Raw genomic sequence first — 26136 nt, 5'->3', positions numbered from 1 at the left:
CCTGTAGCTCCACTAGGCTCAACCGCAAATGGCCCAGTCAAGTGCACACTCGTCGTCGAGGTGGTCCTGGCCCTTGCTGCCATGCCGCTCGTGCCCTGGCAGCGATCTGGAGGGAGCCCTGGCAACAACAACCTGTGCAACTTCAGCCCGTCCGTGTCCGGCTAGGTCCACCCGTCGACGCCCATGATCTATGGATGTGACTGACGGGCCCGCCGCGGGTGGTTTCTGGCCCCGGGCGCCTGTGGCTTGTTCATGTTCGCAAAGGGACAGGCCAAGGTTCCTGCTGCTGCTCCTGCTGCTACTGCGTCAGTGTCGTGCCAGCCCCCCCAGCGATGGACGTCCAGCTTGTCATCTGCCACGCCGGGCCAGGCTAGCTTGTTGTTGCTGGTTGAATCTCACTGACTGGAGTGACTGACTGAGTGACTGGCGGACGGGCGGACTGACTAACTGGACTGACTTGACTGTACCGGTCCTGCCGTTGGTTCTATATCTGATGCTCGCCCCTGCCTCGCTCTTCCTCCTCCCAAGTCCCCTTTGCGACCTGATTCCTGCTGCTCTCGAACCGTTCCAGCTTGCCTTTGCGTCGACTCTTACTCCCCCTTCCCACCTCTCTTACGGAGGTTGTTCCCAGGAGTGTGTAAAAGAGCGTGAGACCTGGTTCATCGCCAAAGCTGCAGCCCTCTGGACCCCGTTCAATGACCACGGCGCGTCCTGCCTACCCGGAGCAGCTCCCCAGGTCGATCTGAGTCGCGTGCTCGCCACAGCAGACGGCCCGGTGCTTCACGAACACCTTGACGCACAAGGAGGACATCGAAGAGGCGCAAGACGCCAAGCAGAACCGTGCTGCCGGCCAGGCATGTTTCGGCCGCAACCCACAGCCTTTGCATCGTTCCCTACATCGCCATTGGGGTATGGACTCCACATAGCACCCAGCGGTGCTCCTTCGCACCCTTTGGCTCTCGACCCCGAGTCTCGCTACCACTGCTACGCATATCTCGCTGGTGTAGCGGCGCCCGCCCCGCCCACCTCGCGCCGGCGCCTCCACCCCAGGGCCCACCACCACCACCAGCAGGTCCCACTCGGGCCTCTCGGTGCCGTGGCGCCTGCTGGGGCCCGCGGCATCGTCCCTGAGCTGCCAGGGTGCCAACCACCACCACCACCTGCAACGAGCACCACCAACAACGACGACGCCGCCAGCGTCACAAGAACCACTACCACCGCCGCCACCACCACAACCACTCCCAGCAGCGTGAGCCCTGCTGTGGCTGGCTTTGCACCACTCTCTGCTCCTCACCATCCCCTCCAGCACCTCTTCCCCAGCCCGCCGCAGCACGCCGCCACTTTCCATCTCCAGCAGCTTCAACCACGACCATACTGCCCCCAACCGCATCAACCTGGTTCCGCCGCCGCCGCCAGCCTCGGCCTTCTCAAGATGGACCAGCCGCCGGACTCGGACATAGCCCAGCAGGAGGCGGCTGCTCGGGCCTATCAGCCGCAACTCGAGGTAGGCATCACGATTCTTTGCTATCCTCAACCGCCCCTTGCAGAGTTGGCTCTCCCTTTCGTCTGCACCGCTCAGCAGTCCCTTAGCGTCCCTAGCTGCGGCTCCTCGTCGGTCTGTCCCTTCATCACAAGGCTAGATGATGTCCAGTAGTCTGGGATTGCCAATGGTGCCGACACGCCCTGTTTCCCATTCGCTCTGCACGCCCCTTGTTCCGCAACGTCCTGCTGTCTGTTCATTGCATATTGTGCCTGGAAACTGACACTCTGACTCGGCAGGGTCCTCTTATTGGGGACGCAGTCTCAACTCATGCAATCGCCGCAGAATATGCGGGGGCTGACGCAATATACGTCAAGAAGACCACGGTATGTCACTCAGGATCAAACATCCTCGTATGCCCACTCTGGCTGGATGTGCTCCTAACAAGCTCGCGCGGTGAAATAGTCTCTTTCCCAAACATATACACATTATCGCCCCGTATTGGGAGACGGAAACTGCGGTTGGCGAGGTATGTTTTGTTGGCGTTGTAGTGACGCAAATCCACCGATTGAATGGCATGAATACTAATTCAACCCTTGCTTGTTACCAGCTATTGGTTTTGCCTACTTCGAACAGTTGATACGGAGAGGCGACAGAGATCAGATTCAAAATGAGTTCAATCGTGTGACGGGGCTCAACGACTACATAGAAACAGTAGGCGGTCATGACCGGTGGCTCTTTGAAGACATGGTCTCCGAATCTCTAGACCTCCTTCAAGAGATATTGGTGAGCATCACCCAGGGTCAAGACGCCATGGGAGTACTCATGGGAAAGATCAACGATCCCGCCATCTCGGCCGCCATCGTTTACCACCTTCGCCTGCTTGCATCTTCGTGGCTCAAAGCCAACGCCGTAGAGGTCGAGCCGTTCCTTGGCGGCACCACCATTACCTCGTACATTGAGAGCACAGTCTTGCCCGTCAATGTCGAAATAGACCATTTCGGCATCAAGGGCCTGGTTGACGTCCTGCTGAAGCCGGCAAACATGGTTCTGGAAATCGTCTATTTAGACCTCAGTCCTGGTGACACGGTCAATGTGCATCGGATGCCGGAGGAAGCCCATGGCCAAGACTCGCTCGGTTTGGTTCTCCGTCTCTTGTATCGACCGGACCACTACGATATTTTGTACAGCCAGGATCCAATACCAGCGCAAGCCATTGGGGTTCAGTCAACTGATCTGCAGGTAAATCGCGCCACCTCTTTCACTCAACATCAACCGATTCAAGGCACGATCCCGTTGCAGGAATATGCGACCATGGACATGAGCACGCTGGCCATGATCCCTGGCTTCGACCCCTCCGGTCTGTCGATGATGCCAGCCCAGACGAGTTCTACAACGCTTGCCGGGTCGTTCGCGCCCAGTCCAGTCTCCTGGGTGTCATCACCCTATGTTGAGACTGTGCCAGAGACCCCCGCGACCGCCCTGCCGCAAGAGCTGGGCTTTCCACAGCAACACTCAGCAAAACCCATGACTATCCATCCACTCCGTTTCAGCAAGTACAACTTTTCTGGCCTAGCCAATACCAATGAAGGCAGCCCTCCCCAGGAACCAACATTTACCACGAGCCTGTTCAAAAACAGTCATTTCAACACTGCACATTACAGCAATAATAATTTCCAGCCCGAAATGTACTCTCCAGAGTCTGAGGAAGTACCAAGAATGAAGAATGGGTCGAGAAGGAAGAGTCCATAAGAAGTTAACGCCTAATCATGTCCTATGCTTCCAGGAGGTAGCTAGGCCGGACGTGCGGTTCAACCCATATGGTGCTAGAGAAGACACCCCGACTGAGCGTTATTTGAGTTCACTACAAATTTGACTTGCCAGAATGCCATGTCTGGAATTGGCACTGATTGGCCAGCAGCTGTTGTCAGACTGTGCTACTCTGGTTGACATGAGTCTTGTCTGCATGTGAATGAAATGTTTCGTCTCATTATTGGTGCTGCGCAGGTCGCCCCAGCCGGACGATAAGTGCTCTCCGCGTCTCTCCGTGGTCGGTGCGAGCCGTGCTGTACATAGATTCGACAACCCCCCTTTCTAGTAATGGGTTCGGTGCAAAGTCGTGAGATGTTTTCGGGCCATTGACGCATTTCCGCGATTCGAAGCGGTCTGAAATTGCCAGAAGGAAACACACTCTCGTAGACATGGAATTGGTGATACGACATTCATCTGAATGATTGAGCCCAAATGGGGGCAGGAACGCAGCCGAGTGAGGCCATTCTCGCAATGAAGGAGACATTGTTCGACACGATGCAGTCTGGTCAACCCCGAGAATCTCCAGGTGCGCATTGGTGGCAACCTGTGTCATGACTCTCCTACTCTTTATTGTATAGCGGATCTGTTGTCCAGCCAATGCTGTGAAGGACGGCTAAATACACTTTGCGCTGCAAGTGCTACGTTGAACCGATTGTCGTTGACTTGGGTTAGCCCACGTAAGATCAGATGCCTTGCTTTACGGGTTTGAACTGACGATGCACGTCAGGCGTCGACGAGAAGCCCTTAGCGGGTATTTGCTTTCAGTCGACGTCGACGTCGACCTCAGCGACAAGCACTCGCGTGACAGCGGACTCGATGCCGCTGTCCGCAGCCGCCTCCGGAGCTGCAAGACCGAGCCGCGCGGCGAACTCCTCTGCCCAGACATCGGCGAGCGCATCAGCGACGGCATCGTGTCCGGCGCCACTCCCGTCGCCGTTATTGTCTTCTCCACCGCCAAGCCCTGGCAGCCCAACAAGCCGTCCTTCCGACTCTGCCGCGATGCTCGTGACGCGTTTATCGCCCAGTCCGCATGCGACAATCCTGGCCCAGGGGTTCGTCTCCTCGGGCCCGGAGACGGGCATCCCAAAGTTCACGGCCACGCCGAGACCCGTGACGTGTCGGCGGAGGTGGACTCCCAGGGCCGAGATCTTGCGCTCGTCCCCTTGCCCCGTTCCATCCTCTCCGCCATTCGCTCCTGCGGTGGCGGGAGCGACTGCCTCGCCACGATGCCGCACCCAGACGCCCGGGTTCTCCGTCGTGAAGCCCCTCACCCCCGCGAACCGCGCCAGCGCAGCGATGGTCGTCTTCTCGAGCAGGCACGCGTAGTCGCGCACGGTGAAATGGCGGTGCAGGGGCGAGTGCAGGTCGAGGACTGGCCAGAACACGACTTGTCCTGGGCCGTGGTATGTCGCCAGGCCGCCCCGAGGGGCAGAGATGACTGCCGGAGAAAACATGGTCGATGTTGCTGTTTCTTTCGTGGAGGATGAGGTGGCGGACACGGCCAGTGGGGCCTCAAGTCTTGCGCGCTCGGCTGCCGAGAGAGGTGCCGTCTGTCGTCGGCCTAGAGTGTACGTTGGTTTCGGCGTGAAGGATATCAACGTGGGTAACGGCGGGGACGGCGGCGGCGTTACGGGCGGTGTCCGACCTTCTGTTGACGCGGTGCTGTTGTTGTTGCTGTTGCCCGGTTGTATGCTTTTGTGCAGAGGCTGTGTGGCTGACGACGCCGCTGCTTTCCACGATAGCAGCTCGCGCTGCAGCCGGCTTTGCAGCCGCTCGACGTCGGCGTAGGCTGGGTACTCGTGTTTCGCCGCGGAGGAGGCGATGCGCAGGTGTCGTAATCGGGTGTTTGCGGAAGGGGAAGAGGAGGAGGGTAATGGCGACGCCGCGGCTTTAGACGCCAGGCGGCAAGCTCCCCCAGCTGCCATTGTGCTATATGCTGGGACTGTGATCAGCTGGTGGTGGTGGTGGTGGTAGTGTTGTCGGAGAATTTATGAGTTTAGCTTGTCCGAAGTCGCAGTTCCCCTTGCCATGGAAATTTGGAGGTTTGGATTGGCAAGGGTCCTCCTCGGCGCGGTGGGATGTGGGGCACGGCAGGCGCCGACCGGGAAGCTTAGCTTGCCTGAAGAGGAAAGCGCGGGCTTCGGAACTCGAAACGTAGCCACGGTCCTGAAGTCGAGATGATGCGAGATGTTGTCAGGCCAGGGTCCTGAGGGAACTTTGGATGCAGCTCTTTACAAGCTTGAGCTTGAGAAATATGATGACGGGATCTTTCACTGTGCAACGGGAATCGGTGGGTGATTGGTTCTACCGTAGCTTTGAGTGAATCCATCTCAGCAGATGCTAGGAAGACTTGAAACCGTTGGCCCTAGTGATCATTTCCAGCAGAATCCGCCGGTCTTTCCTACTTGGATCTGCAATTCGTGCTGGATTTTACGGGTTTGGAAGAAAGCTGATTGTTCGCGTGCATGACACCTGCTGTTCCTCTCATCACCCGTGTAGACGAGGTGGGCATATGCCAGCCCTCAGGGATAGACTGGCCACATTCTTGCACCGGTGATTGCAACCGTCATGTCCAGTTCGGCTTCCCACCATCATATACCATTGACCCTCGGCACGGTCTCCTCCGTCTCGATCACCCAATCCCTGACACCTCCCTTCCAGTCGCTCGTCCGGATGTCCTTGATGTGTACAACAATCACCCGAACCTCTTCGCCAGCAACAAAGTGTTCGCGCCCGCCGTCGTCGCCGCCGCTGGCCAGCGAGTTGAAACCAGCGGTGCCCTCGGAGTCGAAAGTGTTGTTCTCAAGGTGCTCCTCGCGATAGTACTTCTCTTCGTCGGACCCATGGTCAAGGAGCTGCGCGGTGCCGTTCATGGTGGCGCTGATGCTCGAGACGGCGCTCGTGTTAAGGTTGATGAGGAGCGAGGCGAGGCTGGAACGGAATTCGGGACCGGGAGATCCGCCGGACGGGCGACGGCCTTGCGTCGGTGGCCTGTGTGAGACCCCTGTTCAGAGAGGCGTCAGTACTGTGCATGAATGGGATGTACGAGCGCCAGGAAATTGGTAGATGGATGAATTGACGCACAGTCATGGACAAGTAACGAGACATTGGGGTTTTCAATCATGTTGTTGGTCTTCTTGGACGAGGGGTTTGACGTCATCACGATGACTGGCCGTGAGGAGTACTGCGACGATGGAATATAGGTGTAGTTCATGAGCGAGACATGCGGTTGGTTGTTGACGCACGTCGCCAGATGGAGCTGCACTCGACGTTAGCGATCCCAGACGGACAGGAAGTATGGTCGGGTCGCAGGACGAAGCTGCTATGATGATGATCACAGCTGGTCAAGTTGTTGTCGGGGTAGTGGCATGGGGCGCCTGGACGCTTACGAAGCGGGCATTTTCGAGGCACTGGACGACCTCTGGCGGCAGAGTGGTGACGACTTGCTTGTTTGTGTCGCCGGCCGAGGCCTCGTGGTTGAGCGTGACATGCGCCATTGCGGACCTGTGGTTGGCGGTCGGGCTGAATGTGATGATGACGGGGTTGCTGTTTGGTGCTCGCGATGATGTCCGTCCGGGCCGGCATATGTTTCTCCAAAGATTGGCGTCGCCTCGATTGGCCGCGGGGCAGCGAATTGAGGGGCCAGTCAGCCTAGCAAGTGACGTGAACAGCGCTGCTGTCAAATCCCTGCCTGAGGCGCCCGCCCCCCCGATTCCAGAAGCTTGGGCCATGGGCGCTTCCCCGCAATTGGCTGGCGCTCGCGTGCGCTAGCAACAGCGGGTTTGGGGTCCTCGGTCGCTCCTTCTCCAGCAATTGCGCAGCTGATCTCGGCTTCTGGCGGGGTGTCCGGGGTAAGCCGCACCTTTCCGCGCCGGCAGAAGCCACTGGCCTCCTGGCACTTCGGCTCATTCATTCACTCTCAGAAGAATGTTCCTCGCCGATCGTGCAGACACAGACATGTGCACGAGGCTTTGGGTTTTTCTTTTCTCCTTCCCGTCTTGCTCGACGCGCATCACACCCACCGTCTGAATCTTCTTCTTTGGCGAGATCCCGCGTATACCGTAGTCATTGAGCCACACAAAACCACAAACCACAAGCAACAATGCGGTCCATCAGACCCAGGCACCTCCGCCGCCATCCGGCTCCTCGACATCTCTCGACTGGCGCCGCCCAGCCCCAAATCACACCCATCACCTCCCTCCTCATTGCCAACAGAGGCGAGATTGCTCTGCGGATAAACCGGACCGCTTCTCGTCTGGGCATCCGCACGACCACCCTCTACACCGACGTGGACGCCAATTCCCAGCATGCAAACTGCTCCCCGCACGCTATCCGCCTGGGCGCGGCCAGTGCGTACCTCGACGGCGACCGCATTGTCAAGCTGGCCCAGCAGCATGGCATCCAGGCCCTGCACCCAGGCTACGGCTTTCTCTCCGAGAACACAGAGTTCGCCCGCAAGTGCGAGCAGGCGGGCATCGTCTTTGTCGGGCCGCCAGCCCAGGCCATGGCCGACATGGGCAACAAGGCGCGCAGCAAGGAGATCATGACGGCCGCCGGTGTCCCCTGCGTGCCTGGCTACCACGGCAGCGAGCAGGGTGAGCAGGAGCTGCTCGGCCACGCCAAGGACATCAAGTTCCCCGTCCTGCTCAAGAGCGTGCGCGGGGGAGGCGGCAAAGGCATGCGCATCGTCATGGAGGAGTCCGAGTTCCTGCAGCAGCTCCGCAGCGCGAGAGCAGAGGCCAAGGCCTCGTTCGGCGAGGGCGGCGAGGTCATGCTGGTGGAGAAGTACATTGTGCGGCCGCGGCACGTCGAGGTCCAAGTGTTTGCCGACAAGCACGGCAACTGCGTGGCTCTTGGCGAGCGCGACTGTAGCGTGCAGAGGCGGCATCAAAAGATCCTCGAGGAGTCTCCCGCGCCGGACTTGGATGAAGCCACCCGTCTGGACCTCTGGGACAAGGCGCGGACAGCCGCCTCGGCGGTGGGCTATGTCGGTGCCGGCACGGTCGAGTTCATCCTCGACAAGGACAGCGGCGAGTTCTACTTTATGGAGATGAACACGCGGTTGCAAGTCGAGCACCCTGTCAGCGAAATGGTCACTGGCACAGATCTTGTCGAGTGGCAGTTGAGTGTTGCTGCCGGCGCCAAACTGCCGCTCACGCAGGACGAGATCGTGGAGAGGATAAAAGCCAGAGGCGCGGCAATCGAGGCGCGCATCTACGCCGAAAACCCCGAGCGCGGCTTCCTTCCAGACTCGGGCAAGCTTGTCCACCTCAAAACCCCCACCACAGACGAAGACATCAGGATCGATGCAGGCTTTGTCGAGGGCGACACGGTGTCCGAGGCATATGATGGCATGATTGCCAAGCTCATCGTGCGCGGCCATGACCGCGAGACCGCCATCCGCAAGATGGAGCTCGCCCTCAGAGACTATGAGGTCGTCGGCCTGAGCACAAACATTGAGTTTCTCAAGCGGTTATGTCGATCGCCTGCCTTCATCGCTGGTGATGTGGAGACGGGCTTCATCGACAAGTGGAAGCAGGAGCTCTTTGATCCCGTCGTCACGCAGGACGAGGTCTACGTCCAGGCTGCCCTGGGTATGCTGGCCGGCAGTCAGAAAGCGACGCCTGCAGCCACGAGCGGCCCACACGGTAACACGCTGGGTTTCGGCCAGAACGGTATCCAGCGCAAGTTCTCTTTCAAGTCCCTCGACATCATTGACCAGAAGGAGGCGCCTCTGGTGGAAGTCAGCATCACGCAAAAGGGCCACCAGCTGTACGACGCGCGCATAACCCGCAACGGAGACGCCGCATCGGCGAGAGAACTCACAGATGTTGTCGTGTCCAACCCCTCGACATCATCAACAACACAACAGCAGCAGCACCACCAGCAACAAGTCACAAGCTTCTTCCCTGACGCGCGGATAGACAGCACCGTCGTCCAGGATCCGCGCAACGACAACAAGATCAGCGTGTTCCAGAACGGCACCAAGACGGAGCTCGCGCTCGTCACGCCGGCCTGGTACGAGAAGGCCCTCGGCCTGAAAGAGCTCGCGGCCTCCGTGGTTGCGCCAATGCCATGCAAGATCCTCAAGACCGAAGTCAAGGAGGGCGATCGGGTCGCCAAGGGGGCGCCGTTGGTTGTGTAAGTTTTTTCAAATTATTTACTATCCTTGTTCTTTGCGGAAGATCGAGTAGGTCGACAAAGCTGACTCTGTTTTGTGCCACTACGCAGTATCGAGTCGATGAAGATGGAGACCGTCATCCGGTCACCGCAGAATGGCGTCGTCAAGCGCCTCGCGCACAAGGAAGGTGTAAGTTGAAACCTGATCACCAAAAGAAGCCCATCTCTCCATTCTGGACCTCAGGCCCCTGGCTTTGATCGCATTGCAAGTTTCGTCTCTTCGCCTTCCCGAAGTGACGAAGTACCTGGCAGGAAGCAATGGTACTAACAGATCGTATCTCGTATTTTAGGACAAGTGCAAGGCAGGCACCGTGCTCGTCGTCTTTGAGGACGAAGAGGCTGCGGCAGCTGCCGAGTAGAGTGCAATATCCCTGCGAAGGGATGAAGGTAGACATTGTAGAGAAATGAACACAAGTCAGATCAAAATCAATTGAAAGTTGCCGTTGATATGCGAGGCTGTTTTTGTGTCGCGGCTCGACACCGAGCAAAGTGGACGGGCGGCTGCGCAGTAGTATTCATTGACAACTTGAAAAGAAACAGGCAGGCACAGGCAGGTCGCCCAAAAGTTTCAAGTATTTGGAATGTCTCGTGGCAGGTAAATGCATAAAGTTCGACTCGCTGCCGGCGTGTTCCTTGGACGATCATAGTAATGCACGTAATTGATGCAGTGGTGCGGCAACTTAGGGAGCGATGCCATCGAACGGCTGGTGAAAGCAAGAAGTGCTTGCAAGTTTGCACGCATTGCCGCTAATACCGTTTAATCTGATAATGTTATACACTTTTGTATTTCTCGGGATATGCGGTAGTGTACATGGCCGGTTCCTGTGCCTCTCACACAGTTCCCAGCCTCGTGATGCGAGAGCATGTATGCTTCCATGCCTGCCCACAGAGACATGCTCGAAGCATGGTTGTTCGTATAAAATCAGATGAGGCGGCGTGGAGAACCTAACTGATCACTGCCGCATGAAAGCCCTTGCGGTGCTTTGCATCATTCGTGAATGGCTGCGTGTATTGTGCTCGTTTCCTCCTCCCACCGTTCTTTTACTTCCTGCCTGTCATGTCTCCATTCAAACCACTGGCCGCTTCGGCTCCAGAGCCTCCTTGGGCAATGGCGGCGGTGTTGATGGCCGGACGTCGCGAAACTTTGGTTGCATGATGCCAACCTGTATTGGAAAATGTTAGCCATTCAGACCATGACACAGTTCGACAATGTGGTAGGAACAGTGGTGGTCGTTGCGCTTCGTGGCACATTCTGGGAGGGCTCGGGTAGGATTCTGTCCTTACCAAGTTCAATAACCTCCACACCGGATCTGTTGGCTGTGCTCCTACACCGATCCAGTACTTTGCCCTTGACTGGTCGAGCTTGATGTCTTTGTGTAGTCTGCCGGATGTCTCGTAAGGGTCGGGTTTCGGGAGAGGGTCGTAAGTGCCAATGACCTCCAAGGGTCTACTGTCACGCGCTGTCCTAGCAGGGGAGACAGGTCCTCGTCAGCAAAAGAAGTGGATTGGCGCGAATCGGCTCCAGCGTATCGGCATACCGGGCATGTGTGACGACGATGTTGTATGTTGGAAGGTTGCGGCGGCCAAAGCGCGCCAACCTGATCTTGATGACCATGATGGCAGGTCTCTTTCGGCGATGTATCAAGAACGGTTCGAGGGCTATGTTGCAGAATGGGCGGCTGTGGACGCGGGCGCTTCTCAGGCTGAACAGCAGAAGTCAACCGCAGCGATATTCGTGATCTTGAAATTACGGCCGAGATTCTCGGTGGATTGCAGCTTTGCACGATGCGACCAATCAGAGAATCAGTTGCCGTGAAGGTGGGGATGGCGTGGCCAGCTTAGTCATTCCCTCTTTCAGCGGACCTCGAAAAGGCAGCTGTCGATCGTCGCTTCCCCCTGGTTGGTTCGGGTTGGGGGCACAAGGCCCAGCTGCTCAGGATGATGTCAACTGCTAGCACGGAAGGGCAGACAGTAGCCAGGCATGTGCGTGGAGAAGACCAGATTCTTGAAATAGCTGCTGGGCTGGCTCCTCCTTCGCATCCATCCACCTTTACATTTGACATCATTAAACATTCATGGTTCGCACCCAGCCTTGAACGTACTGCTCTACACTGATAATCCAACACAACCACGCCCGGTAACCCCGAGGAACCCTGTGGCTCCCATCAGCGAACCTCAAGGCCACTCCAAAATGGCCATCAAGGTCGGTCAAGTGCAGTCGAAACCATGCACCAATGTGCAGTTATCTAATCAAATACGGTGCCTGCCAGACTCTCTCCGCCAAGGCCGCGGCTGCTCTAGACAAAGAGCTCATGAGCACAGGGGCCTTCTCCATCGACCAGTTGATGGAGCTTGCTGGGCTCTCTGTGTCGCAAGCAGGTACTTTCCCCGCCCCTACATACCCCTGTTATCAGCAAGGGCTCAAGGCTGACTTACACACTTGCAAGTCTTCCGCGTTCATCCTCCATCGCTGGGCCGGCGGATCTTGATCGCATGTGGTCCCGGCAATAATGGCGGCGACGGCCTCGTGGCTGCCCGCCACCTATACCACTACGGCTACGCGCCGACAATCTACTACCCGAAGCAAAGTAGTAACGAATTATACCAGGTAAGTTCTTCATCACGGTAGCTTGTCACAGTCCTTTTCTTCCTCTCTTTCGAAATATCGGCCATCTTTCGTATAACGCATCAAAGCAATGCGCTCGTCCTTGTCTGCCCTTTGTTTCGTTCTTGCAAACGCCGCGAATACGACGAGAGCCGCGGCGCGTGCCTCACTGCGAGATGGCTCCTCTGATCGCCTTTTATCTTGGTTGATTTTCTCGTGACCTCGTTACTTATACATCGCTTGGTGCTGCAAGCGCCGTCCATCATCGCCACAGCTTTGTCTTTCGTATACTGACATGCTGTTTGCCTCTTTGTCGGCCACTTTGCCAGGCCTTTTCCACCATTTGCTTTCCATTCGCTTTAGATCCATCCTTGCTGAAGCCGAGCGTAACTGACATTGATGACCCTTCAGAGACTCTCGAAACAGCTTCGTGATCTCGATATCCCGTTTGTGGATGACTTTATTGAGGCTGAAAAGTCCTCTGATCACATTGTCGACGCCATTTTTGGTGAGTCGTGCTGGTGTTCTCGTAACGTTGCCTCTCGCCTGACCTTCTGCAAGGCTTCAGCTTCTCCGGGGAGGTTCGCGAACCATTCCCAGCCGTGATCCGAGCATTGGAGGAGACTACGCGGCCCGTGACATCGGTCGACGCCCCATCGTCCTGGAACATTGAATCTGGCCCGCCCGAATCCGGACCCGGGAGCAAGTTTATGCCTGCCGTGCTCATCAGCCTTACTGCGCCAAAACCACTAGTGAAGCACTTTCAAGGCCGACATTTCGTGGGTGGCAGGTGCGTGTAGCCAGGAATACTTTGGCAGTTGCCTTGACTGACGTACCATTTAGATTCGTGTCCCCGACCATTGCGAAGAAGTATGACTTTGATGTTCCGGATTACCAAGGTCTCGATCAGGTGGCCGAGATTCCCTCGGGAAACCAAAAGCTCTGATGGTGGAAGGACGAGGAATGCCTCAGGCTTTCTGCCAAACTCCGTGACAGGCTACATCCGACCTGTCAACTCATTGCACAACCTCCGGTTCGACTGTATGGACACAGCGGGCTTGGACATTTGCCCTCGTGCATTTCCCCAGTGTCTTCGACTAGCCCTTCTGGACACCGTAGGAGTGGTGGGTGATAATGTTGGCAGAATTCGACAAAGACCAGATATGTCTTTCCGCAGGCCGGACACTCGGCGTTGTGCTCGATGCACATTAATATCTGACCACGGATGCTAGGCCCTGCACCCTGACGAGGTTCCCGTTCCTTGTAGAACAGAAGGTTGCTGACAAGCGTGTCGGTCTTGCATGCCGCGCAGTCGTGCCTGTACCCGGGCCGTAGTGCCAGAATGGCTGAAACGGGTTGATTCTCTCTCTGATGCTTTGATATCGACCACCCCTGTTGCTGATAATGCTACCGTAAAGGACCGAAAGGATCAGCGTGTTGAGGAACTTAGCTCCAGGTCATCGGATGCAGCGGTAATCCCTAAATACGAAGGCGAGAGGCGGCCATGACCACGGACACGCGGCCAGGGAAAATGAAGGGCGTCGAAGAAGGGAAGAAGAGACGACACCCGCGACGGGCCGAGCCACGAGAAAATTGCGAGCAGAATGCATTGTCGTCGTTGTTCGGCCGGGCTGAGGGTTCGTGGCCGGAGGAAAAGCTCCTGGCGTGGATACGGGCCACGGGTTAGTGGCCCCCATTGTCAAGCAGCCGCGCTCTGACGGGTCCAGCGAGGACCCCGCCCCAGTCAGTCCCTGCCTGGTGGCTCGTTCGTCTCTCACGGCACACGTCTCCTGTGCCTGCAACGAGGCGAGGTGATCAGGGACCGCCGGGCACAAATGGCACTTGACACCAATAGAGAGCAAGAACTGCCGACGGCATGCTCCGACACCCTGAAGCAGGTGGCCACCACCATGTACGGACCCTGTCGGCCAACAATTGGCGAGCAGCCCATGCTTTTTTCTCTGGCAATCCCACCACGCCTCCTATGGTCCCACACAGGCGCCCACCATGGCCGCCGCAATAGGGGTCTGAAGGAGCACTGCACCCTCAACTGTGGCGTGGTCAGCCAGCCGGGAGAGATGCCACGCATACACATGAAGCTGGGTAATCGTGGCCCAAGAGGAAATGCAGCCCTGGCCTGACGGTCAAGTGAGGAGGGGCAGGCGTCGATGGCTAGCGAGCCCCCCATGGGACTGCAATCGAGAAACCCATGCGAGCGATGCGTGGGGTCTGGCATACCGTTCAGCCAATTTTGGTCGCCTGGAAGCCACAAAGCCGTCCTCGGACAGGCCCAGACCAGTCCAGGGCGCAGTGCATTGCGTGCTCTCTCTCTCTCTCTCTCTCTCTCTCTCGCTCTGCCTGTGCCACTGAGCCCATGCTGACCCTGGTTAGATTTGCAAGCATGATGCCATTCTTCGAGCCACTTTCCGTGTGCCGACTCGTTGGATCGGGCGCGGGCCACATGCACGATCGACCGAGTCCCTGAGCGGCAGACAGGATCGCCCTGTCTTGCACTGAAGACTTTCCCGCTGGGCCAAGCTCCTCAAGCCGACGGGCTTGTACATCCAGGCGACAGACTTTGCAAACATGGCCGTCACGAGGCAGAGGGGTGTTTTGTGCGAGACAAACAGCACGAGCGGCCAGGTGGATCATGCACTGCACCCCGCCTCGGCAGCGTGGAGGGGTTCGGGGCTACCTCTCTGCTGACCAGCGTGCTTTTGGCTCTTGTGCCGTCTTCATTCGTTTCCGCAGCCAAGCACTGCAGGGTGTGTGTGTGTGTGCGTGTGCGGATTGGTGGCATGGATGACCGTAGCTCAAACGTCATGGTGCTGACCAGCCGCCCGCCGGGATATGCCTTGTTCACATGGTCTCACAACATGGCTCTGGTCTGGGAATAGCTGCCATTTTGTCGTGTCGACGACCAGATCACACAGCCTTGTCATCGATCATGGCCAGGCCTGGCCCCGCTCCGTGGCGCCTGGCGTGCGTGCGCAGCCCAGCCCGTGCCGCGGGGACCACAGGGTCTTTGGCCCCGAGCCCGGTCAGATTTTTGTCGACGGGGTACGTGATGAACAGTTGCTTCCAGAGCAAAAGGCACCGAGGCCAATCAATGCGGACGGGGGCAATGGGTGTGGAGGGCCGCGAGATCGGGGGTCCAAGGCTCCAGTCGTCAACCAGTCAGTCAATCAATCACTGTCGTCGTTTTCTGTCAGTCAGTCTGTAAGGGGACAGGTACGTGTTTCCCGTCACACGCTAAAGGTTTGCGTTGGGATCTTTTGCCACCGAGCCCGTGACACATCCATGTCTGTGCCTGGCCGTTGGACACGCGAGGTGCCGCTCATGGCAGGGCAAGCTCTGTTCCAGATCCAGGCCCCTCGAGGCGGACACGAGTCAGTGCTTGGTGCCGACAATGGCCGTCGCTCCAGCCCCGCCTTGATTGGTCCGGTGCGGGCTCCGTTGGGGTTTTCCCTCGTGCCCGCCGCAAACAAACAACCACCTCGACCTTCGCCCCCCTTCCTCGATTCTGTCTGTCGGTGCCTGGCAAATATTTTGCAGATCCCTCTCGAATCCCCAAGGGTCGTTGACACGTGCTGGCCCGGGCGCGGCTTTCTGTTCTTCTCAGCCACCATACCTACGTTAGCGTATCTAATATCTCCGGGCAGTTGTGTTCTTGGCTGCCGCCACTACAATCCTTGCCACGGGCGGCCTCTCTCTGCCACATGTCGTGGTTGCCCGCACCTTCTTCCCCTGGGCACTTCAACCACGCTCGTTGCTGCCTGATTGAATCACAAGTACCTCGCCAGCAGCCGTTCCCGGCTTCCGCGGAGAAACTCTCATGTCGCGTAATGTCTTGCTTTGCGGTGATGATAATAATGGTGATGATGATCATTTTCCTTTCTCTCTCTATCTCTCTCTCCCTGCCATCCTTACATCATTACTGATTGTCGCCGTCTCCCTTGCTTCTGTCTTCCACCCATCCACAGGTCTCTGACTCATGTGCCGCAAAGTTCCAAACAACACGCGGCAGGCACGGAACTTGATGGCAGAACTTTTTTTTCTTTCGTTATCGTTGTGGTTTTAGGTTAATTCCGAGCCGTCGGCACCGGACCCATCGCCTCAGACTTCTACTTGTCGTGATAAACCGAGGACTTTACCGACCCTTGGGTGGTTCCCCCCAACCGTTAACTGACACTGGACTTTTTAGCCTTTTTTGCATCCCCAGCCAAAACCAACAAGGCACGTACTAGTCATGCATGTCATCCACCACAGTTTTTGCCCTGATCTCTCCCCTCCCTGGTCGTGGTGCTTAACTCTTTTTTTCTTGCCCACACAAGCCATACACGACACGATAGGCGACGGCCCCTCGCTTCTGTAATAAACTCTATGATTGAACCCCCTGCTTGAGTGATAGTAGGCTGGTTCATCATGATTAATGACTTTTCTTCAATGAAACCCGAGGGGGGCCATGGGCAGCATCCGTCTTTTTTTTCTTTCTTGTTTTCGCCTTAGCAGGGCAAAACATCCTCCGGGTTCCATTGACATACAGATAATTTTGAACCTTTTTTTTTGTTTTTTTGTTTTTTGCTTTCTCCCACATCCCCCTCCTGTATCACATAGGCTATGGCGGGTGGGTGGGACGGGCTGGTGACTACGCGAGTACACTAGTTTCCCAAACACCCTGTTTGATATATCCCGGACGTCCTGGTTGGCCGAATCATGCTTCAATGACAACACCTGTACATAAGTGCGTCCTGCTGGAGAAAAAGAAGATTTTGTTTTGTTTCTTTTGGAGGGACGGACCGCCCCCTCTTGTAACTCTCCGGGGTGCAATGCTTTTTTTTTGTCTTTAGCCGGCGCGCGCGCCGCCCAAGGTGAAAGGAAGCAGCAGGTCGTCGTGCAGGTTTGCTCATTACCACCACCCCCACCCCGAAGTTGATTTGCGGGCGGGCCTCGAGGCGATTTCGACGACGGACGACCGCCCCCCCCCCCCCCCCCTGCGCAACATGGCATATTCCCAAAGGGAAGGCATGGAGAGAGAGCCATTGGTGGTTAAGAATGCCCGAGACCACGTGCCCTTTTGATTATTTCTCTGCGCCGATTAACTCTCTCTCTCACTCACACACACACACACTGGGCTCTGCGTAAATAGTAAATAAAAGGCGTAACCATTACAGAGGGCTACCAAAAGCTGTCCAGAGTCATATCATCATGCTTTATTTCTTGTTGTACATACTTTATATAGTCATGCCTTGACGGCTATTCTTACATTGGTCTACAGGAGACCAAAATGCTGTTTCATCACAAATAGTAGTACAAGAATACTTTTGTTACAATGCTGTTGCCCCGTGTGTGGCTGAAGGACAAGGACAAGGTCTTTGTCCTGCGACGACGACAGCGATAAAACCTCCCATCATTCTTTCGAGTACTCTGAGTCGCCAATCAAAAGAGAGAAGGGTGCTTCTTGACTCTACTCCATCTCCTCGAGTTCCTGCAGTAGGTCCTTCTGCTTCCTCCTCGGCTTCTTGCCGCCCTTGGTCCTGCGCTCGTTCCTGTCGACCACGCGGCCCGCCACGCCGGCCTCGGTGGCGCTGAAGATGCCCGACTCGTTGGCATTCAGCTCGATGACGGGGATCTTCCTCCTGTTCCCGCCGCCGCCTCCCTTCTTCTTGTTGCCGCCCAGGGCGCGCTGCGCACGCACGCCGCCGTCGTTGGCAGTGATGGTCCCGGCCTTGCCCAGGCGCACGTTGCGCACGACGCGCGTCTTGGCGCCCAGCGCCCACAGGTCGCCCCAGCGCGTCTTGCGCGCGTCGTGGTACGCCTGCTTGCTGAAGGACTTGGGGATGGTCCAGCGCTCAATCGTCCCCGCGGGCGTGCACACGTCGAGGGTCACGTGTCCCGTGCGCTTCAGCGACGGGAGGATCTGTCGTGGCAGCGAGCGCGCGTCGGGCGCGGGATCGGACGGGTCGGCAGCGCTGGGGTTGACGTGCTCGTAGCCCTGGAAGGCGCGGTCTGCGATGTCGTTCGCCTTGTGCTGGGTGGCCGCAACGGGCGTCGGGGGATCTGCGGTGGTGGTAGTGCTGGTATTGCTGCTGCCGCTGCCGCGCTGGACGGCGACGAAGCTAAAGTCAATGTCCTCGTGATTGCGCCATTTGGCCTCAAGGACCCTTTGCAGGAACGGCGGGCGCGTGAAGCGCTGGCTGAAATGGCAGAAGTCCTTGCGACCAGGTGATAGGCCAGGAGTAAGGTACATCGGGCAGGGCTTGTGGTTTGTGCAAGGGGCGATGATGGAGCCCGTCTCACGCTCGGGAAGCGGCGTCTCTGGGTCTGGAGACACCTGCGGATCTGAAGTTGGTGCCTCGATGAACTCGTTGAGGAGGCGGCCGCGCACTTCCGCGACGGCCTCGAAACCTCGAGGCATGCCCTTCTCGAGAACGATGAGAATGCCCCCTTCGGGAGAGAGCATCTCCCACAAGTTGTCAATGAAAGCCTTGCGCTTGTACTCCTCTTTGAATGGGAGCAGCATGTGCGACGCAATGATGACATCGAACTGCTTCCGCGGCAGCGGCGTCTCACTGTCGTCAATCTTGTCTGGGTGGTTGCCAGAGTGCAGATAGTCGGGAAGTCTGGGCAGGAAGGTTGTGTCGTGCAAGAAGCGCGAGATCCGGTGTCGTAGGTGATCTGATCCCACAACCACTGTCCTCTTGCCCTTTGGACTGTGGCCAGCTGCCTCGCCGCGATCCTTGGCGAGCTGCCACTCAGCTTTCATAACCTCCTGCCACGCAGCGGCTGCGGCGCCACCGGCGCCAACGTCGAGCATGCGAGGGCCGTCTCCGCCGTTCCGTCCCATGAGACCCTGTAGCCACTGGGGGCCTAGGCGCTTGCGTACTTCGACCAGAATGCTGGTTGCTGTTGAGTACATGCCTGGATAGTTGGTGGCAATGAACGCATCAGCTTCGATCTCGGACATCCTTCCTTGGCCAGCCTCCAGACCGACACCCCTTTGCGGGGCGTTACGCTTCGATGCCGGGGTGGCAACTGAGAATGGCAAGCCTGGTCCACCGAAAGCCCTCTCGGCGGTCTGCTTGATATGTGTGGTGTCGGTGCGTGTCAAGAGTGTCTGGATGGGCGTGACCAGGTCCTCCGTCGGCAGGAACACCGTGCTTGGAGAAGTCCGCCAGTGACCTAGCTTGGTATATTCGTGAAGGCGTGCGCTCCGGCCACGGATTCGTCCTTCCTCTGCGCCTTGTCCGTCTGAGTCGAGATACTCGTCGTCGTCTATCTCATCCTCGTCTTCCTCCTCCTCAATCATATCTTCCTGCTCTTCCAGTGCTCGCTGCTCTTCGGCCTCAACATTCGTGCTTGGCCTCTTGTTCTCGAGATTATACTGCTCAAAGTCCTTCTGTAGCTTCATCAAGGCGTCGTACTCGCGTTGGTTCTGGGCCACGGCGTTGACGTAGCTTTGCCCCGCTTCCGATGGTAGTGACGGGTTAAGAGCCTCTGCACCTGGAACTGGATCCTCAGCTTGGCCCTGCTCTTTCCCTGACTGCTCAATGTCGATCACGTCCTCGTACTCGTGGCTTGAAGGCGCCTCCCGTGTATGATACCCGACGTCCTCGGGCAAAGTGTCGCGCAGAGGTGGCCCGTACAGCCGCTCGTAGAGTTTGTATTCTTCATCGCTCAGATATCCCTTAGGCAACGTCTTTCCGAAAGCCTGGCGGGCCTGCCGTACTACGGTCTCGACGTCGTGCGATTTGTCGCCGTTTGGTGACGAGGGCAACTCCTCGATGTCTGTGTCGGGCCGCCTATCCGGCTCGGGCTGCGCGTTCTGAAGGGCGGACCGGGTCGTCGAGAAGTGCCGTCGCAGTGGCGATCGACCTTGAGAGATCAGGCGTGTGGCTCTGCTACTTGTCTGGGGAGTGAATGCATGATGCGAGCCTGAGAAGCCGGCTTGGAACAGCGACAGGACTTGTCGGGTGCACTGCGGGCACGCCGCCCGCTGTGCTCGCGCCGCTGTAAGCATTTTATGTGGCGTTCCCGTATTCTGATGAGTGCAGTCCGTCGGAGAGGCGCCTTGGGCATCGACTAGAAGTCCCCTACAGTACTCGGGATGTTGTGGGCGTTGTGTCGCAAAGTTGAAGATGCAGTTTATAAATACCGGCAAATGGTTGTCGGGCCTGGGCCTGACAGCCTTTGAAACTTTTAGTGGGGCTGGGCCCTGGAGGCAAGGGGCACAGCCATTCAGCTTGGCGCGATTGCCATGCACGATTTAGCGTCTGGCGGCCTGGAGGCTTGCTTTCGTAGCATCTGCTCCGGCATAGGCTGGACCACCACATCCTACTAGACGCCCATTTTACAGCCTTCATCTGTCGCTTCATGATTGAAACTGAATGAGTGTATAAGTCATTTTGGTTGAGAATGATGCAGACCCTTTGGCTTTCCCCAATGGGAATACACGAGGACACCCAGAGAGGTGGGTCAACAGGACCCAAGTCCATTTAACTAGTCAAGAATCGCTTTAAACGCCGTACGTGCAAAAGGAAGGCCCAATGACGATAGTCTGACATTCAGCTGCCTCCCAGGTCCTTCAGGGTGCGAACGCCACCTGAAGGGCGAGCTGCTCCTGGCCCGCCGACCTTCTGGCCGTTACCTCGCACAGCGGAAGGCGGCGCATTCGGTCTGTTGACATTGAAATTCGAGTTCTCCGCGGCTTTGTAGGGATCAAACTAGGGTAGAGAGTCAGTCGTCAGGGACATTCCGTGCGCGCTATATCAAGACATGCTGGTGATAACTTACCGACATCAGTGATACGAAATACAAGCCGAAGAAGGTGATCAAGGCATTCAAGAACTTGGTCGGGCTCGGAATGGACCAGCCACGACCAGCACGACCACCGCCAGACCCTAGCTTCTGGCCGGATGAGCCACCAAGCGTCCTGCCAGGTGTCGTGAATGACGGCGCAGAGACCGCACCAGCCAGCTTGGCGGCCTCGCTGACCTCGCTGGTAAGCTTGCCCGGGTCGGCGCCGGCGATGCGCTTGAATTCGGACCCGCTGCGGAAGATGATAAAGGTAGGCATGGATCGGACGCTGTATCGAGAGGCAATATCGCGCTGGCTGTCGACGTCGATCTTGCAGAAGGCGATCTTGCCGGGCTTGGCGTACTTGGTTGAGAGCGATTCGAAGGTCGGCGCGATCATCTTGCATGGGCCGCACCAAGTGGCGTGGACTGCGAAGGAGACGTCCTTGTTAGCTGGCGGAGTCGGGCCATGGTGCTTGTGGACCTGACGCTCTGCGCTAGCATGATGATGAGGGCTTACAGTCTGCAACAACAACAGCATTACCACTGAGGGTGCGATCAAATTCGCCAGTCGAGCCGATTTCGACAGTCATCGTGGAGGATTCGATTCTTGTCAACAGTATGCAGGTGCTGATTACTTGGGCATGCACCGGTCTCTGCTGGGCTCGAGAAGCGTGTCGTTGTGAAGCTGTGCGTACTGCCGCGGTTGCGCCTGGAATGCCTGCTGTGATGTGGTGTTGGTGATGTTTGTAAGCCGTGCAGCAGCTGCTGAGGGGCCAGACATGAAGACGTCAAGCTGGCTTGAGGCGCGACAGGTGCAGGGATCATGCTCAAGTGGTGGCCGCTTATAGAAAGCGGTGAAAGCTAGCTGCATGTTTCTGCCGTCAGAGGGTCTCGAGTTCCTGAATTTTCAGTGGGGCGAACTCACTTTGAAAGAGCTGCTTGATTGACATCTGATACTGGCACTCTGCCAGACACACATGTTCTAGGAGTCAACATTGGTACTCATCCTGGCCTCCTTTTGTTTCGCTTTTTGTATTTACAAACACCGCCCGCACAGTCATGGGTCGCCCGTGGACAATTTCCATAGCCCTGCCGGGCAGTGTCTTGTCGTTGTAAGTGGTTCATCATCTCACTCTCTGGGCCCGAGTTCAGATGTCTAACTGTGCAACTAGATGTCGTCGCGATGAGCAGCGCGTGCACATTGTATCCCACATAGCACGTGCCCTCTGTGTCTACAGCATCGATGAGATCATCATCTACGACGACTCGCCGCCAGACTCTCGGCCGAGAAGCGTGGACACATCAGCCTACACTGGTGACATTGACCCGTGTGGCTACGTAGACCACCTCTTACAGTATCTCGAGATGCCGCCTTTCATGCGCAAGACCCTGCTGCCTCTGCACCCAAACCTGAAGCAGGCGGGGCTTATGGCGAACCTGGAGATCCCCTCACATCCTCACCCCAGACACTGGGTGCCGTATGCTGAAGGCGTGACTCTGCCGGGCGCAACGCCCTCCGGCAAGGGAACGCTGGTCGACATTGGCCACAAATCACCCGTCATCATCAAGCAGGACGTCCCTCCCAAGACTCGCATTACACTCAAGCTCGACGAGAACGACCCGGAGGCGGCGGAGCCAGTTGACCCATCGCTGCCCCGGACAGAAGGCGGCTACTACTGGGGCTATTCTACACGGCGCGCGGAGACGCTATCGGCCGTTTTTGAAGGCTGCACATACGAGGGAGGATACGACATGAGCATTGGTACCTCGGAGCGCGGCACGCTGCTGGCTGAGGCGCTGCCAGAGAGGAAGGTTAAGAGGGAGCCTCTGCAGTTCCAGCATCTGCTGATTGTCTTTGGAGGCCCCCGAGGGATCGAGTATGCGGCGGAGAATGACCCTACACTAAACGGCATGGGCATTGTACGGGCGAGGACGCAGGAGCTGTTTGACCACTGGATCAACTTCCTGCCTGGGCAGGGCACGCGGACTGTGCAGACTGAGGAAGCGTTGTGGGCTGGTCTGGCGCTCATGCGGAGGTTATGGATCGACAAGGAGTGAGTAGAAGCGCAGTTTGTTGCATGCCTTCGCTGCTGTTGATGTCCATATTTCTCAGTTGCCAAGCGTTGTTTGTGTGCGACAAGATCGTGTGGAATAGAGGGTTCCCTGCCCCCTTGCCTTTGAAGGCAGTAAAACTACCAAGGAGCCTGACAGCGTACATATAGAACGAGAGAGTCTGAAACTGTTGTGCCATACGGTCTGAGTGTCTCTGAGTGGTATGCAATATCTTTTTGGTTGTGTAGCGGAAAGTCACGATGTGCCCAGCACGGCATCAGCCACTCTGCTCCGGGAATTGCGTGCTTGGAGTCGGCCGTCGAGCCAGGGCGGGCCGCCGACTGCCGCTCGGCGGGAGCGGGCCCAAGATGGCAAACACGCCGCTCCTGATTGGTCCGATATCGCGTCAGTCCGGAGCGGGCCCCCACCCCTCCGCCGACCGGCCATCCCGCCATCCCGCCAAACCCTGCGTTTTTCAGCGGCCAACTCCCTGCACTGGGTCTTTCCCATCTCCGCGGGCATGCGCTTATCAAATGTCGTGATTCCCCCACACTGCACAAGCCAGGGCCGTCCTCGGAGTTGTCGATTTTGTTGATATCGGAGCGCACCACGCCGCAATGGTTTTTTTTTAACACCTTGCGGTGATGGCCTCGCTTTCAGCCTTCTGCAATCCGTCTGCCACTCTCCAGCATCCCCGCTGAGGCGACACGTCACCGTGCCTTCCACTTTCCTTTCGCCTTATCGGGCGACAACAATTGCATCGTGGACAGCTTCTGGCTAGCTTTGGCACATCCCACTTCGCGCTTCAAAAGGTTGCCGTCACCATTCCGACTGCTTACTCTTAAAGTCTAGCATTGCAACGATGGTAGACTCGCACGTCTCGATGCTTACGGCGGTCGACGCCCGATCGCATGTCCACCTCGTCATCGGCTCGAACCCTCTCGCCGCTGCCCGTTGTGGACAGTCGCTTGCTGCCGGTGCCCGGCCCCTCCTCGTTGCCCCCGAGTCCGCAGAGCTACACTATGCTCTCCAGAAGCGCATCGACGACGGTGAAGTCCACTGGGTCAAGAAGACGTTTGAAGACAGCGACCTCTTTACACTCGGCCGGCCCGAGATCGACGGCGTCGTAGACGCCGTGTTTGTGACGTCGGGCCCTCGAGATCCCAAAAGTAAGAAGATGACTACAGTCTCGTACACCTTTCTTGTTGCGATTGGGTCATGCTGACTCTTGTCCAACAACACAGGCACACACATCTCGACGACCTGCAAGCGACACCGCATTCCCGTCAACGTGGTCGACGCCCCACAGCTCTGCACCTTTGGTTTGTTGTCCACACATACCGACGGGCCTCTCCAGATCGGCGTCACCACCAATGGCCGCGGCTGCAAGCTGGCATCTCGGATCCGCCGCGAGATCGCCTCGTCCCTACCGCAGAACCTCGGCCCGGCCGTGTCCCGCCTCGGCGATGTCAGACGGCGGATACACGAGGAGGACCACCGCTTACACGATGCGCTCGCGACCAGTAGCAGCAGTGGTGGTGGCGGCGGCGCCGAGGACCTCGGTCTCGACGACTCGGTCGACCAGTCGTCCCAGTTCAACAAGCTCGTCACCGAGGCGGATCTTGACGCCGCCAAGAACAGACGCATGCGCTGGCTCAGCCAGGTCTGCGAGTACTGGCCGCTGAAGCGCCTCGCGGCCATCACTGATGCCGACGTCGACACCATCCTCAAGTCCTACGAGCAGCACGCGACTGCTATCTCTCACCACGAGTCCTCCGCCGCCATCGGACGACCATCCGACCCAGCAGGCGGCGCAGGAGCGAGCTCCAGGCTCGGCCGCATCATCCTCGCCGGTTCCGGCCCGGGCCACCCAGACCTGCTCACCCAGGCAACCCACAAGGCCATCCAGAGCGCCGACCTGATCCTCGCAGACAAGCTCGTCCCCTCGGGCGTCCTGGACCTGATCCCGCGCCGCACGCCCGTGCAGATCGCGCGCAAGTTCCCCGGCAACGCGGACGCCGCGCAGGAGGAGCTGCACGCGCTCGCGGCCGCGGGCGTGCGCGAGGGCAAGACGGTGCTCAGGCTGAAGCAGGGCGACCCGTACATCTACGGCCGCGGCGGCGAGGAGGTCGAGTACTTCCGCCAGCAAGGGCTCGGCGACCGCGTCCTGGTCCTCCCCGGCGTCACGTCGGCCCTGTCCGCGCCCTTGTTTGCCGAGATCCCGCCCACCCAGCGTGACGTGGCCGACCAGGTCCTCATCTGCACGGGCACGGGCAAGAAGGGGAAGGCCCCGTCGCCGCCAGAGTATGTGGCCAGCCGGACGGTGGTGTTCCTCATGGCGCTACACCGGATTCAGGGGCTTGTCCAGGAGCTGACGACACACACGGACGCGGAGAAGGGGATTGTGCGTGAGGAGGAGGCGGCGAATGCGAGCGCGGGACAAACAACAGTCACACCGAGCAGGCCGCTCTGGCCGCTGTCCACGCCCTGCGCCGTCATCGAGCGCGCCAGCTGTCCCGACCAGCGCGTCATCCGCACGACACTAGGCAAAGTCGCCGAGGCCATCGAGCACGAAGGGAGCAGGCCGCCGGGCCTACTGGTCGTGGGGCGGGCGTGTGAGTTTCTGCACAAGCCGACATCGCCACCACCATCGGCGGACGCGCCGGCGCTCTCCTCCTCGGCGCAGCAAGGGTGGACGGTGCACGAGGGGTTCAGGGGCTTGGACGTGGGCGATGTCGTTGTTGGCGACGTGCTCGGGCAGATTGCCGCTGCTTGAGTGGGTGTGTTCCTTTTTGGTGGTTTCCTGGGCTTGGGGTTTTTTTTTTTCTATGTATCTTCTGGCATGTGGCATGTGGCATGTGGCGTTGGTGGGTTGGTTGGGTACTTAGCGAGAGCGTCACGGCAGCCAGCCAGGGGAGGCTCAATTCCTCTCATTTCGGAATTGCGGGTATAGAAAACATGTGTGTGACGAATTAGGCTACACCTTTTGCGCAAGCGTTGATATTTATTCGGGTTTGGGGAGTTAGACCATGGATTCGAGGTACTCGTGGAGTTGAATATATCCAGATGCAGGCTTTCGCAATATCACTGTTTGATAGACCAACTTGGCGTGTTACCAGTGGACATCGGAAGGCTTTTGTTGTGTTTGTCGGTACAAAGTTGAGCAAATCAATTTACATGCCAGTTGCAACGGCGCCCGCCGGGGAAAC

At 57.8% G+C, this 26136-nt stretch overlaps 11 protein-coding genes across 11 annotated transcripts; 5 read left to right on the top strand and 6 right to left on the bottom strand.

The window, feature by feature from the left end:
* Window positions 1-1464: 1464 nt before the first annotated feature.
* Window positions 1465-3351, top strand: B0I36DRAFT_62549 (peptidase C65 Otubain-domain-containing protein). Its single transcript, XM_046163113.1, has 5 exons — window positions 1465-1504; window positions 1591-1670; window positions 1780-1866; window positions 1946-2009; window positions 2091-3351. Exons 2-5 carry the CDS (start codon window positions 1641-1643, stop codon window positions 3230-3232), a joined length of 1323 nt encoding a protein of 440 aa, XP_046016290.1. The 5' UTR covers window positions 1465-1504; window positions 1591-1640; the 3' UTR covers window positions 3233-3351.
* Window positions 3352-3949: 598 nt separating this feature from the next.
* Window positions 3950-5417, bottom strand: B0I36DRAFT_62537 (uncharacterized protein). The gene has a single exon (XM_046163112.1). The coding sequence runs from the start codon at window positions 5215-5217 to the stop codon at window positions 4054-4056; it is 1164 nt and encodes a 387-aa protein (XP_046016289.1). The 5' UTR covers window positions 5218-5417; the 3' UTR covers window positions 3950-4053.
* Window positions 5418-5569: 152 nt separating this feature from the next.
* On the bottom strand, window positions 5570-6895 carry B0I36DRAFT_261683 (uncharacterized protein). Its single transcript, XM_046151145.1, has 3 exons — window positions 6682-6895; window positions 6377-6551; window positions 5570-6269 (listed from the first exon to the last, which is right to left on the bottom strand). The coding sequence occupies exons 1-3, from the start codon at window positions 6787-6789 to the stop codon at window positions 5884-5886; spliced, it is 669 nt and encodes a 222-aa protein (XP_046016288.1). The 5' UTR covers window positions 6790-6895; the 3' UTR covers window positions 5570-5883.
* Window positions 6896-7235: 340 nt separating this feature from the next.
* B0I36DRAFT_313452 (carbamoyl-phosphate synthase subunit L) lies at window positions 7236-10116 on the top strand. Its single transcript, XM_046152627.1, has 3 exons — window positions 7236-9433; window positions 9524-9602; window positions 9763-10116. Exons 1-3 carry the CDS (start codon window positions 7395-7397, stop codon window positions 9829-9831), a joined length of 2187 nt encoding a protein of 728 aa, XP_046016287.1. The 5' UTR covers window positions 7236-7394; the 3' UTR covers window positions 9832-10116.
* A 30-nt stretch (window positions 10117-10146) lies between these two features.
* Window positions 10147-11310, bottom strand: B0I36DRAFT_313448 (ribosomal protein S16, mitochondrial). Its single transcript, XM_046152626.1, has 3 exons — window positions 11011-11310; window positions 10757-10937; window positions 10147-10635 (listed from the first exon to the last, which is right to left on the bottom strand). Exons 1-3 carry the CDS (start codon window positions 11085-11087, stop codon window positions 10540-10542), a joined length of 354 nt encoding a protein of 117 aa, XP_046016286.1. The 5' UTR covers window positions 11088-11310; the 3' UTR covers window positions 10147-10539.
* A 396-nt stretch (window positions 11311-11706) lies between these two features.
* B0I36DRAFT_237918 (YjeF N-terminal domain-containing protein) lies at window positions 11707-13023 on the top strand (the record flags this gene model as incomplete). The annotated part of the gene is made up of 5 exons (XM_046149564.1): window positions 11707-11851; window positions 11920-12080; window positions 12489-12585; window positions 12639-12867; window positions 12921-13023. 5 exons carry the CDS (start codon window positions 11707-11709, stop codon window positions 13021-13023), a joined length of 735 nt encoding a protein of 244 aa, XP_046016285.1.
* Window positions 13024-16188: 3165 nt separating this feature from the next.
* Window positions 16189-17332, bottom strand: B0I36DRAFT_62466 (uncharacterized protein). Its single transcript, XM_046163111.1, has one exon. The coding sequence runs from the start codon at window positions 17118-17120 to the stop codon at window positions 16521-16523; it is 600 nt and encodes a 199-aa protein (XP_046016284.1). The 5' UTR covers window positions 17121-17332; the 3' UTR covers window positions 16189-16520.
* Window positions 17064-20203, bottom strand: B0I36DRAFT_313437 (mitochondrial small ribosomal subunit Rsm22-domain-containing protein). The gene has a single exon (XM_046152625.1). It carries the CDS (start codon window positions 20095-20097, stop codon window positions 17545-17547), a length of 2553 nt encoding a protein of 850 aa, XP_046016283.1. The 5' UTR covers window positions 20098-20203; the 3' UTR covers window positions 17064-17544.
* Window positions 20204-20404: 201 nt separating this feature from the next.
* B0I36DRAFT_313435 (thioredoxin) lies at window positions 20405-21641 on the bottom strand. Its single transcript, XM_046152624.1, has 3 exons — window positions 21393-21641; window positions 20871-21301; window positions 20405-20800 (listed from the first exon to the last, which is right to left on the bottom strand). The coding sequence occupies exons 1-3, from the start codon at window positions 21463-21465 to the stop codon at window positions 20642-20644; spliced, it is 663 nt and encodes a 220-aa protein (XP_046016282.1). The 5' UTR covers window positions 21466-21641; the 3' UTR covers window positions 20405-20641.
* A 190-nt stretch (window positions 21642-21831) lies between these two features.
* B0I36DRAFT_313434 (putative RNA methyltransferase) lies at window positions 21832-23124 on the top strand. Its single transcript, XM_046152623.1, has 2 exons — window positions 21832-21987; window positions 22048-23124. The coding sequence occupies exons 1-2, from the start codon at window positions 21935-21937 to the stop codon at window positions 22931-22933; spliced, it is 939 nt and encodes a 312-aa protein (XP_046016281.1). The 5' UTR covers window positions 21832-21934; the 3' UTR covers window positions 22934-23124.
* A 331-nt stretch (window positions 23125-23455) lies between these two features.
* B0I36DRAFT_261666 (tetrapyrrole methylase) lies at window positions 23456-26104 on the top strand. The gene is made up of 2 exons (XM_046151144.1): window positions 23456-24096; window positions 24172-26104. The coding sequence occupies exons 1-2, from the start codon at window positions 23790-23792 to the stop codon at window positions 25701-25703; spliced, it is 1839 nt and encodes a 612-aa protein (XP_046016280.1). The 5' UTR covers window positions 23456-23789; the 3' UTR covers window positions 25704-26104.
* Window positions 26105-26136: the final 32 nt, after the last annotated feature.

Source organism: Microdochium trichocladiopsis (genome assembly GCF_020744255.1).
Source record: "Microdochium trichocladiopsis strain MPI-CAGE-CH-0230 chromosome Unknown B0I36scaffold_2, whole genome shotgun sequence".
NCBI lineage: Eukaryota > Fungi > Ascomycota > Sordariomycetes > Xylariales > Microdochiaceae > Microdochium > Microdochium trichocladiopsis.
Note: the sequence above shows the minus strand (reverse complement) of the source record. Positions and strands in the feature narration are given on the sequence as shown.

Bases quoted from the DNA above. Each gene is read 5' to 3' on its own strand.
- B0I36DRAFT_62549 (XM_046163113.1), top strand. From the start codon at position 1,641: ATGATGTCCAGTAGTCTGGGATTGCCAATG. The intron at 1,671-1,779 runs GTGCCGACACGC...CTGACTCGGCAG, and splicing joins GTAGTCTGGGATTGCCAATG to GGTCCTCTTATTGGGGACGC. The intron at 2,010-2,090 runs GTATGTTTTGTT...GCTTGTTACCAG, and splicing joins CGGAAACTGCGGTTGGCGAG to CTATTGGTTTTGCCTACTTC.
- B0I36DRAFT_62537 (XM_046163112.1), bottom strand. From the start codon at position 5,217: ATGGCAGCTGGGGGAGCTTGCCGCCTGGCGTCTAAAGCCGCGGCGTCG.
- B0I36DRAFT_261683 (XM_046151145.1), bottom strand. From the start codon at position 6,789: ATGGCGCATGTCACGCTCAACCACGAGGCCTCGGCCGGCGACACAAAC. The intron at 6,552-6,681 runs GTAAGCGTCCAG...CGTCGAGTGCAG, and splicing joins GCCTCGAAAATGCCCGCTTC to CTCCATCTGGCGACGTGCGT. The intron at 6,270-6,376 runs GTGCGTCAATTC...CACCGACGCAAG, and splicing joins CTCGTTACTTGTCCATGACT to GCCGTCGCCCGTCCGGCGGA.
- B0I36DRAFT_313452 (XM_046152627.1), top strand. From the start codon at position 7,395: ATGCGGTCCATCAGACCCAGGCACCTCCGCCGCCATCCGGCTCCTCGA. The intron at 9,434-9,523 runs GTAAGTTTTTTC...GCCACTACGCAG, and splicing joins AAGGGGGCGCCGTTGGTTGT to TATCGAGTCGATGAAGATGG. The intron at 9,603-9,762 runs GTAAGTTGAAAC...CTCGTATTTTAG, and splicing joins GCCTCGCGCACAAGGAAGGT to GACAAGTGCAAGGCAGGCAC.
- B0I36DRAFT_313448 (XM_046152626.1), bottom strand. From the start codon at position 11,087: ATGGTCATCAAGATCAGGTTGGCGCGCTTTGGCCGCCGCAACCTTCCA. The intron at 10,938-11,010 runs GTATGCCGATAC...CTCCCCTGCTAG, and splicing joins ATCGTCGTCACACATGCCCG to GACAGCGCGTGACAGTAGAC. The intron at 10,636-10,756 runs GTAAGGACAGAA...TTTCCAATACAG, and splicing joins TGTGGAGGTTATTGAACTTG to GTTGGCATCATGCAACCAAA.
- B0I36DRAFT_62466 (XM_046163111.1), bottom strand. From the start codon at position 17,120: ATGGCTCTCTCTCCATGCCTTCCCTTTGGGAATATGCCATGTTGCGCA.
- B0I36DRAFT_313437 (XM_046152625.1), bottom strand. From the start codon at position 20,097: ATGCTTACAGCGGCGCGAGCACAGCGGGCGGCGTGCCCGCAGTGCACC.
- B0I36DRAFT_313435 (XM_046152624.1), bottom strand. From the start codon at position 21,465: ATGACTGTCGAAATCGGCTCGACTGGCGAATTTGATCGCACCCTCAGT. The intron at 21,302-21,392 runs GTAAGCCCTCAT...TCTCCTTCGCAG, and splicing joins TGCTGTTGTTGTTGCAGACT to TCCACGCCACTTGGTGCGGC. The intron at 20,801-20,870 runs GTAAGTTATCAC...TCTCTACCCTAG, and splicing joins ATTTCGTATCACTGATGTCG to TTTGATCCCTACAAAGCCGC.
- B0I36DRAFT_313434 (XM_046152623.1), top strand. From the start codon at position 21,935: ATGGGTCGCCCGTGGACAATTTCCATAGCCCTGCCGGGCAGTGTCTTG. The intron at 21,988-22,047 runs GTAAGTGGTTCA...CTGTGCAACTAG, and splicing joins CCGGGCAGTGTCTTGTCGTT to ATGTCGTCGCGATGAGCAGC.
- B0I36DRAFT_261666 (XM_046151144.1), top strand. From the start codon at position 23,790: ATGGTAGACTCGCACGTCTCGATGCTTACGGCGGTCGACGCCCGATCG. The intron at 24,097-24,171 runs GTAAGAAGATGA...CCAACAACACAG, and splicing joins GGGCCCTCGAGATCCCAAAA to GCACACACATCTCGACGACC.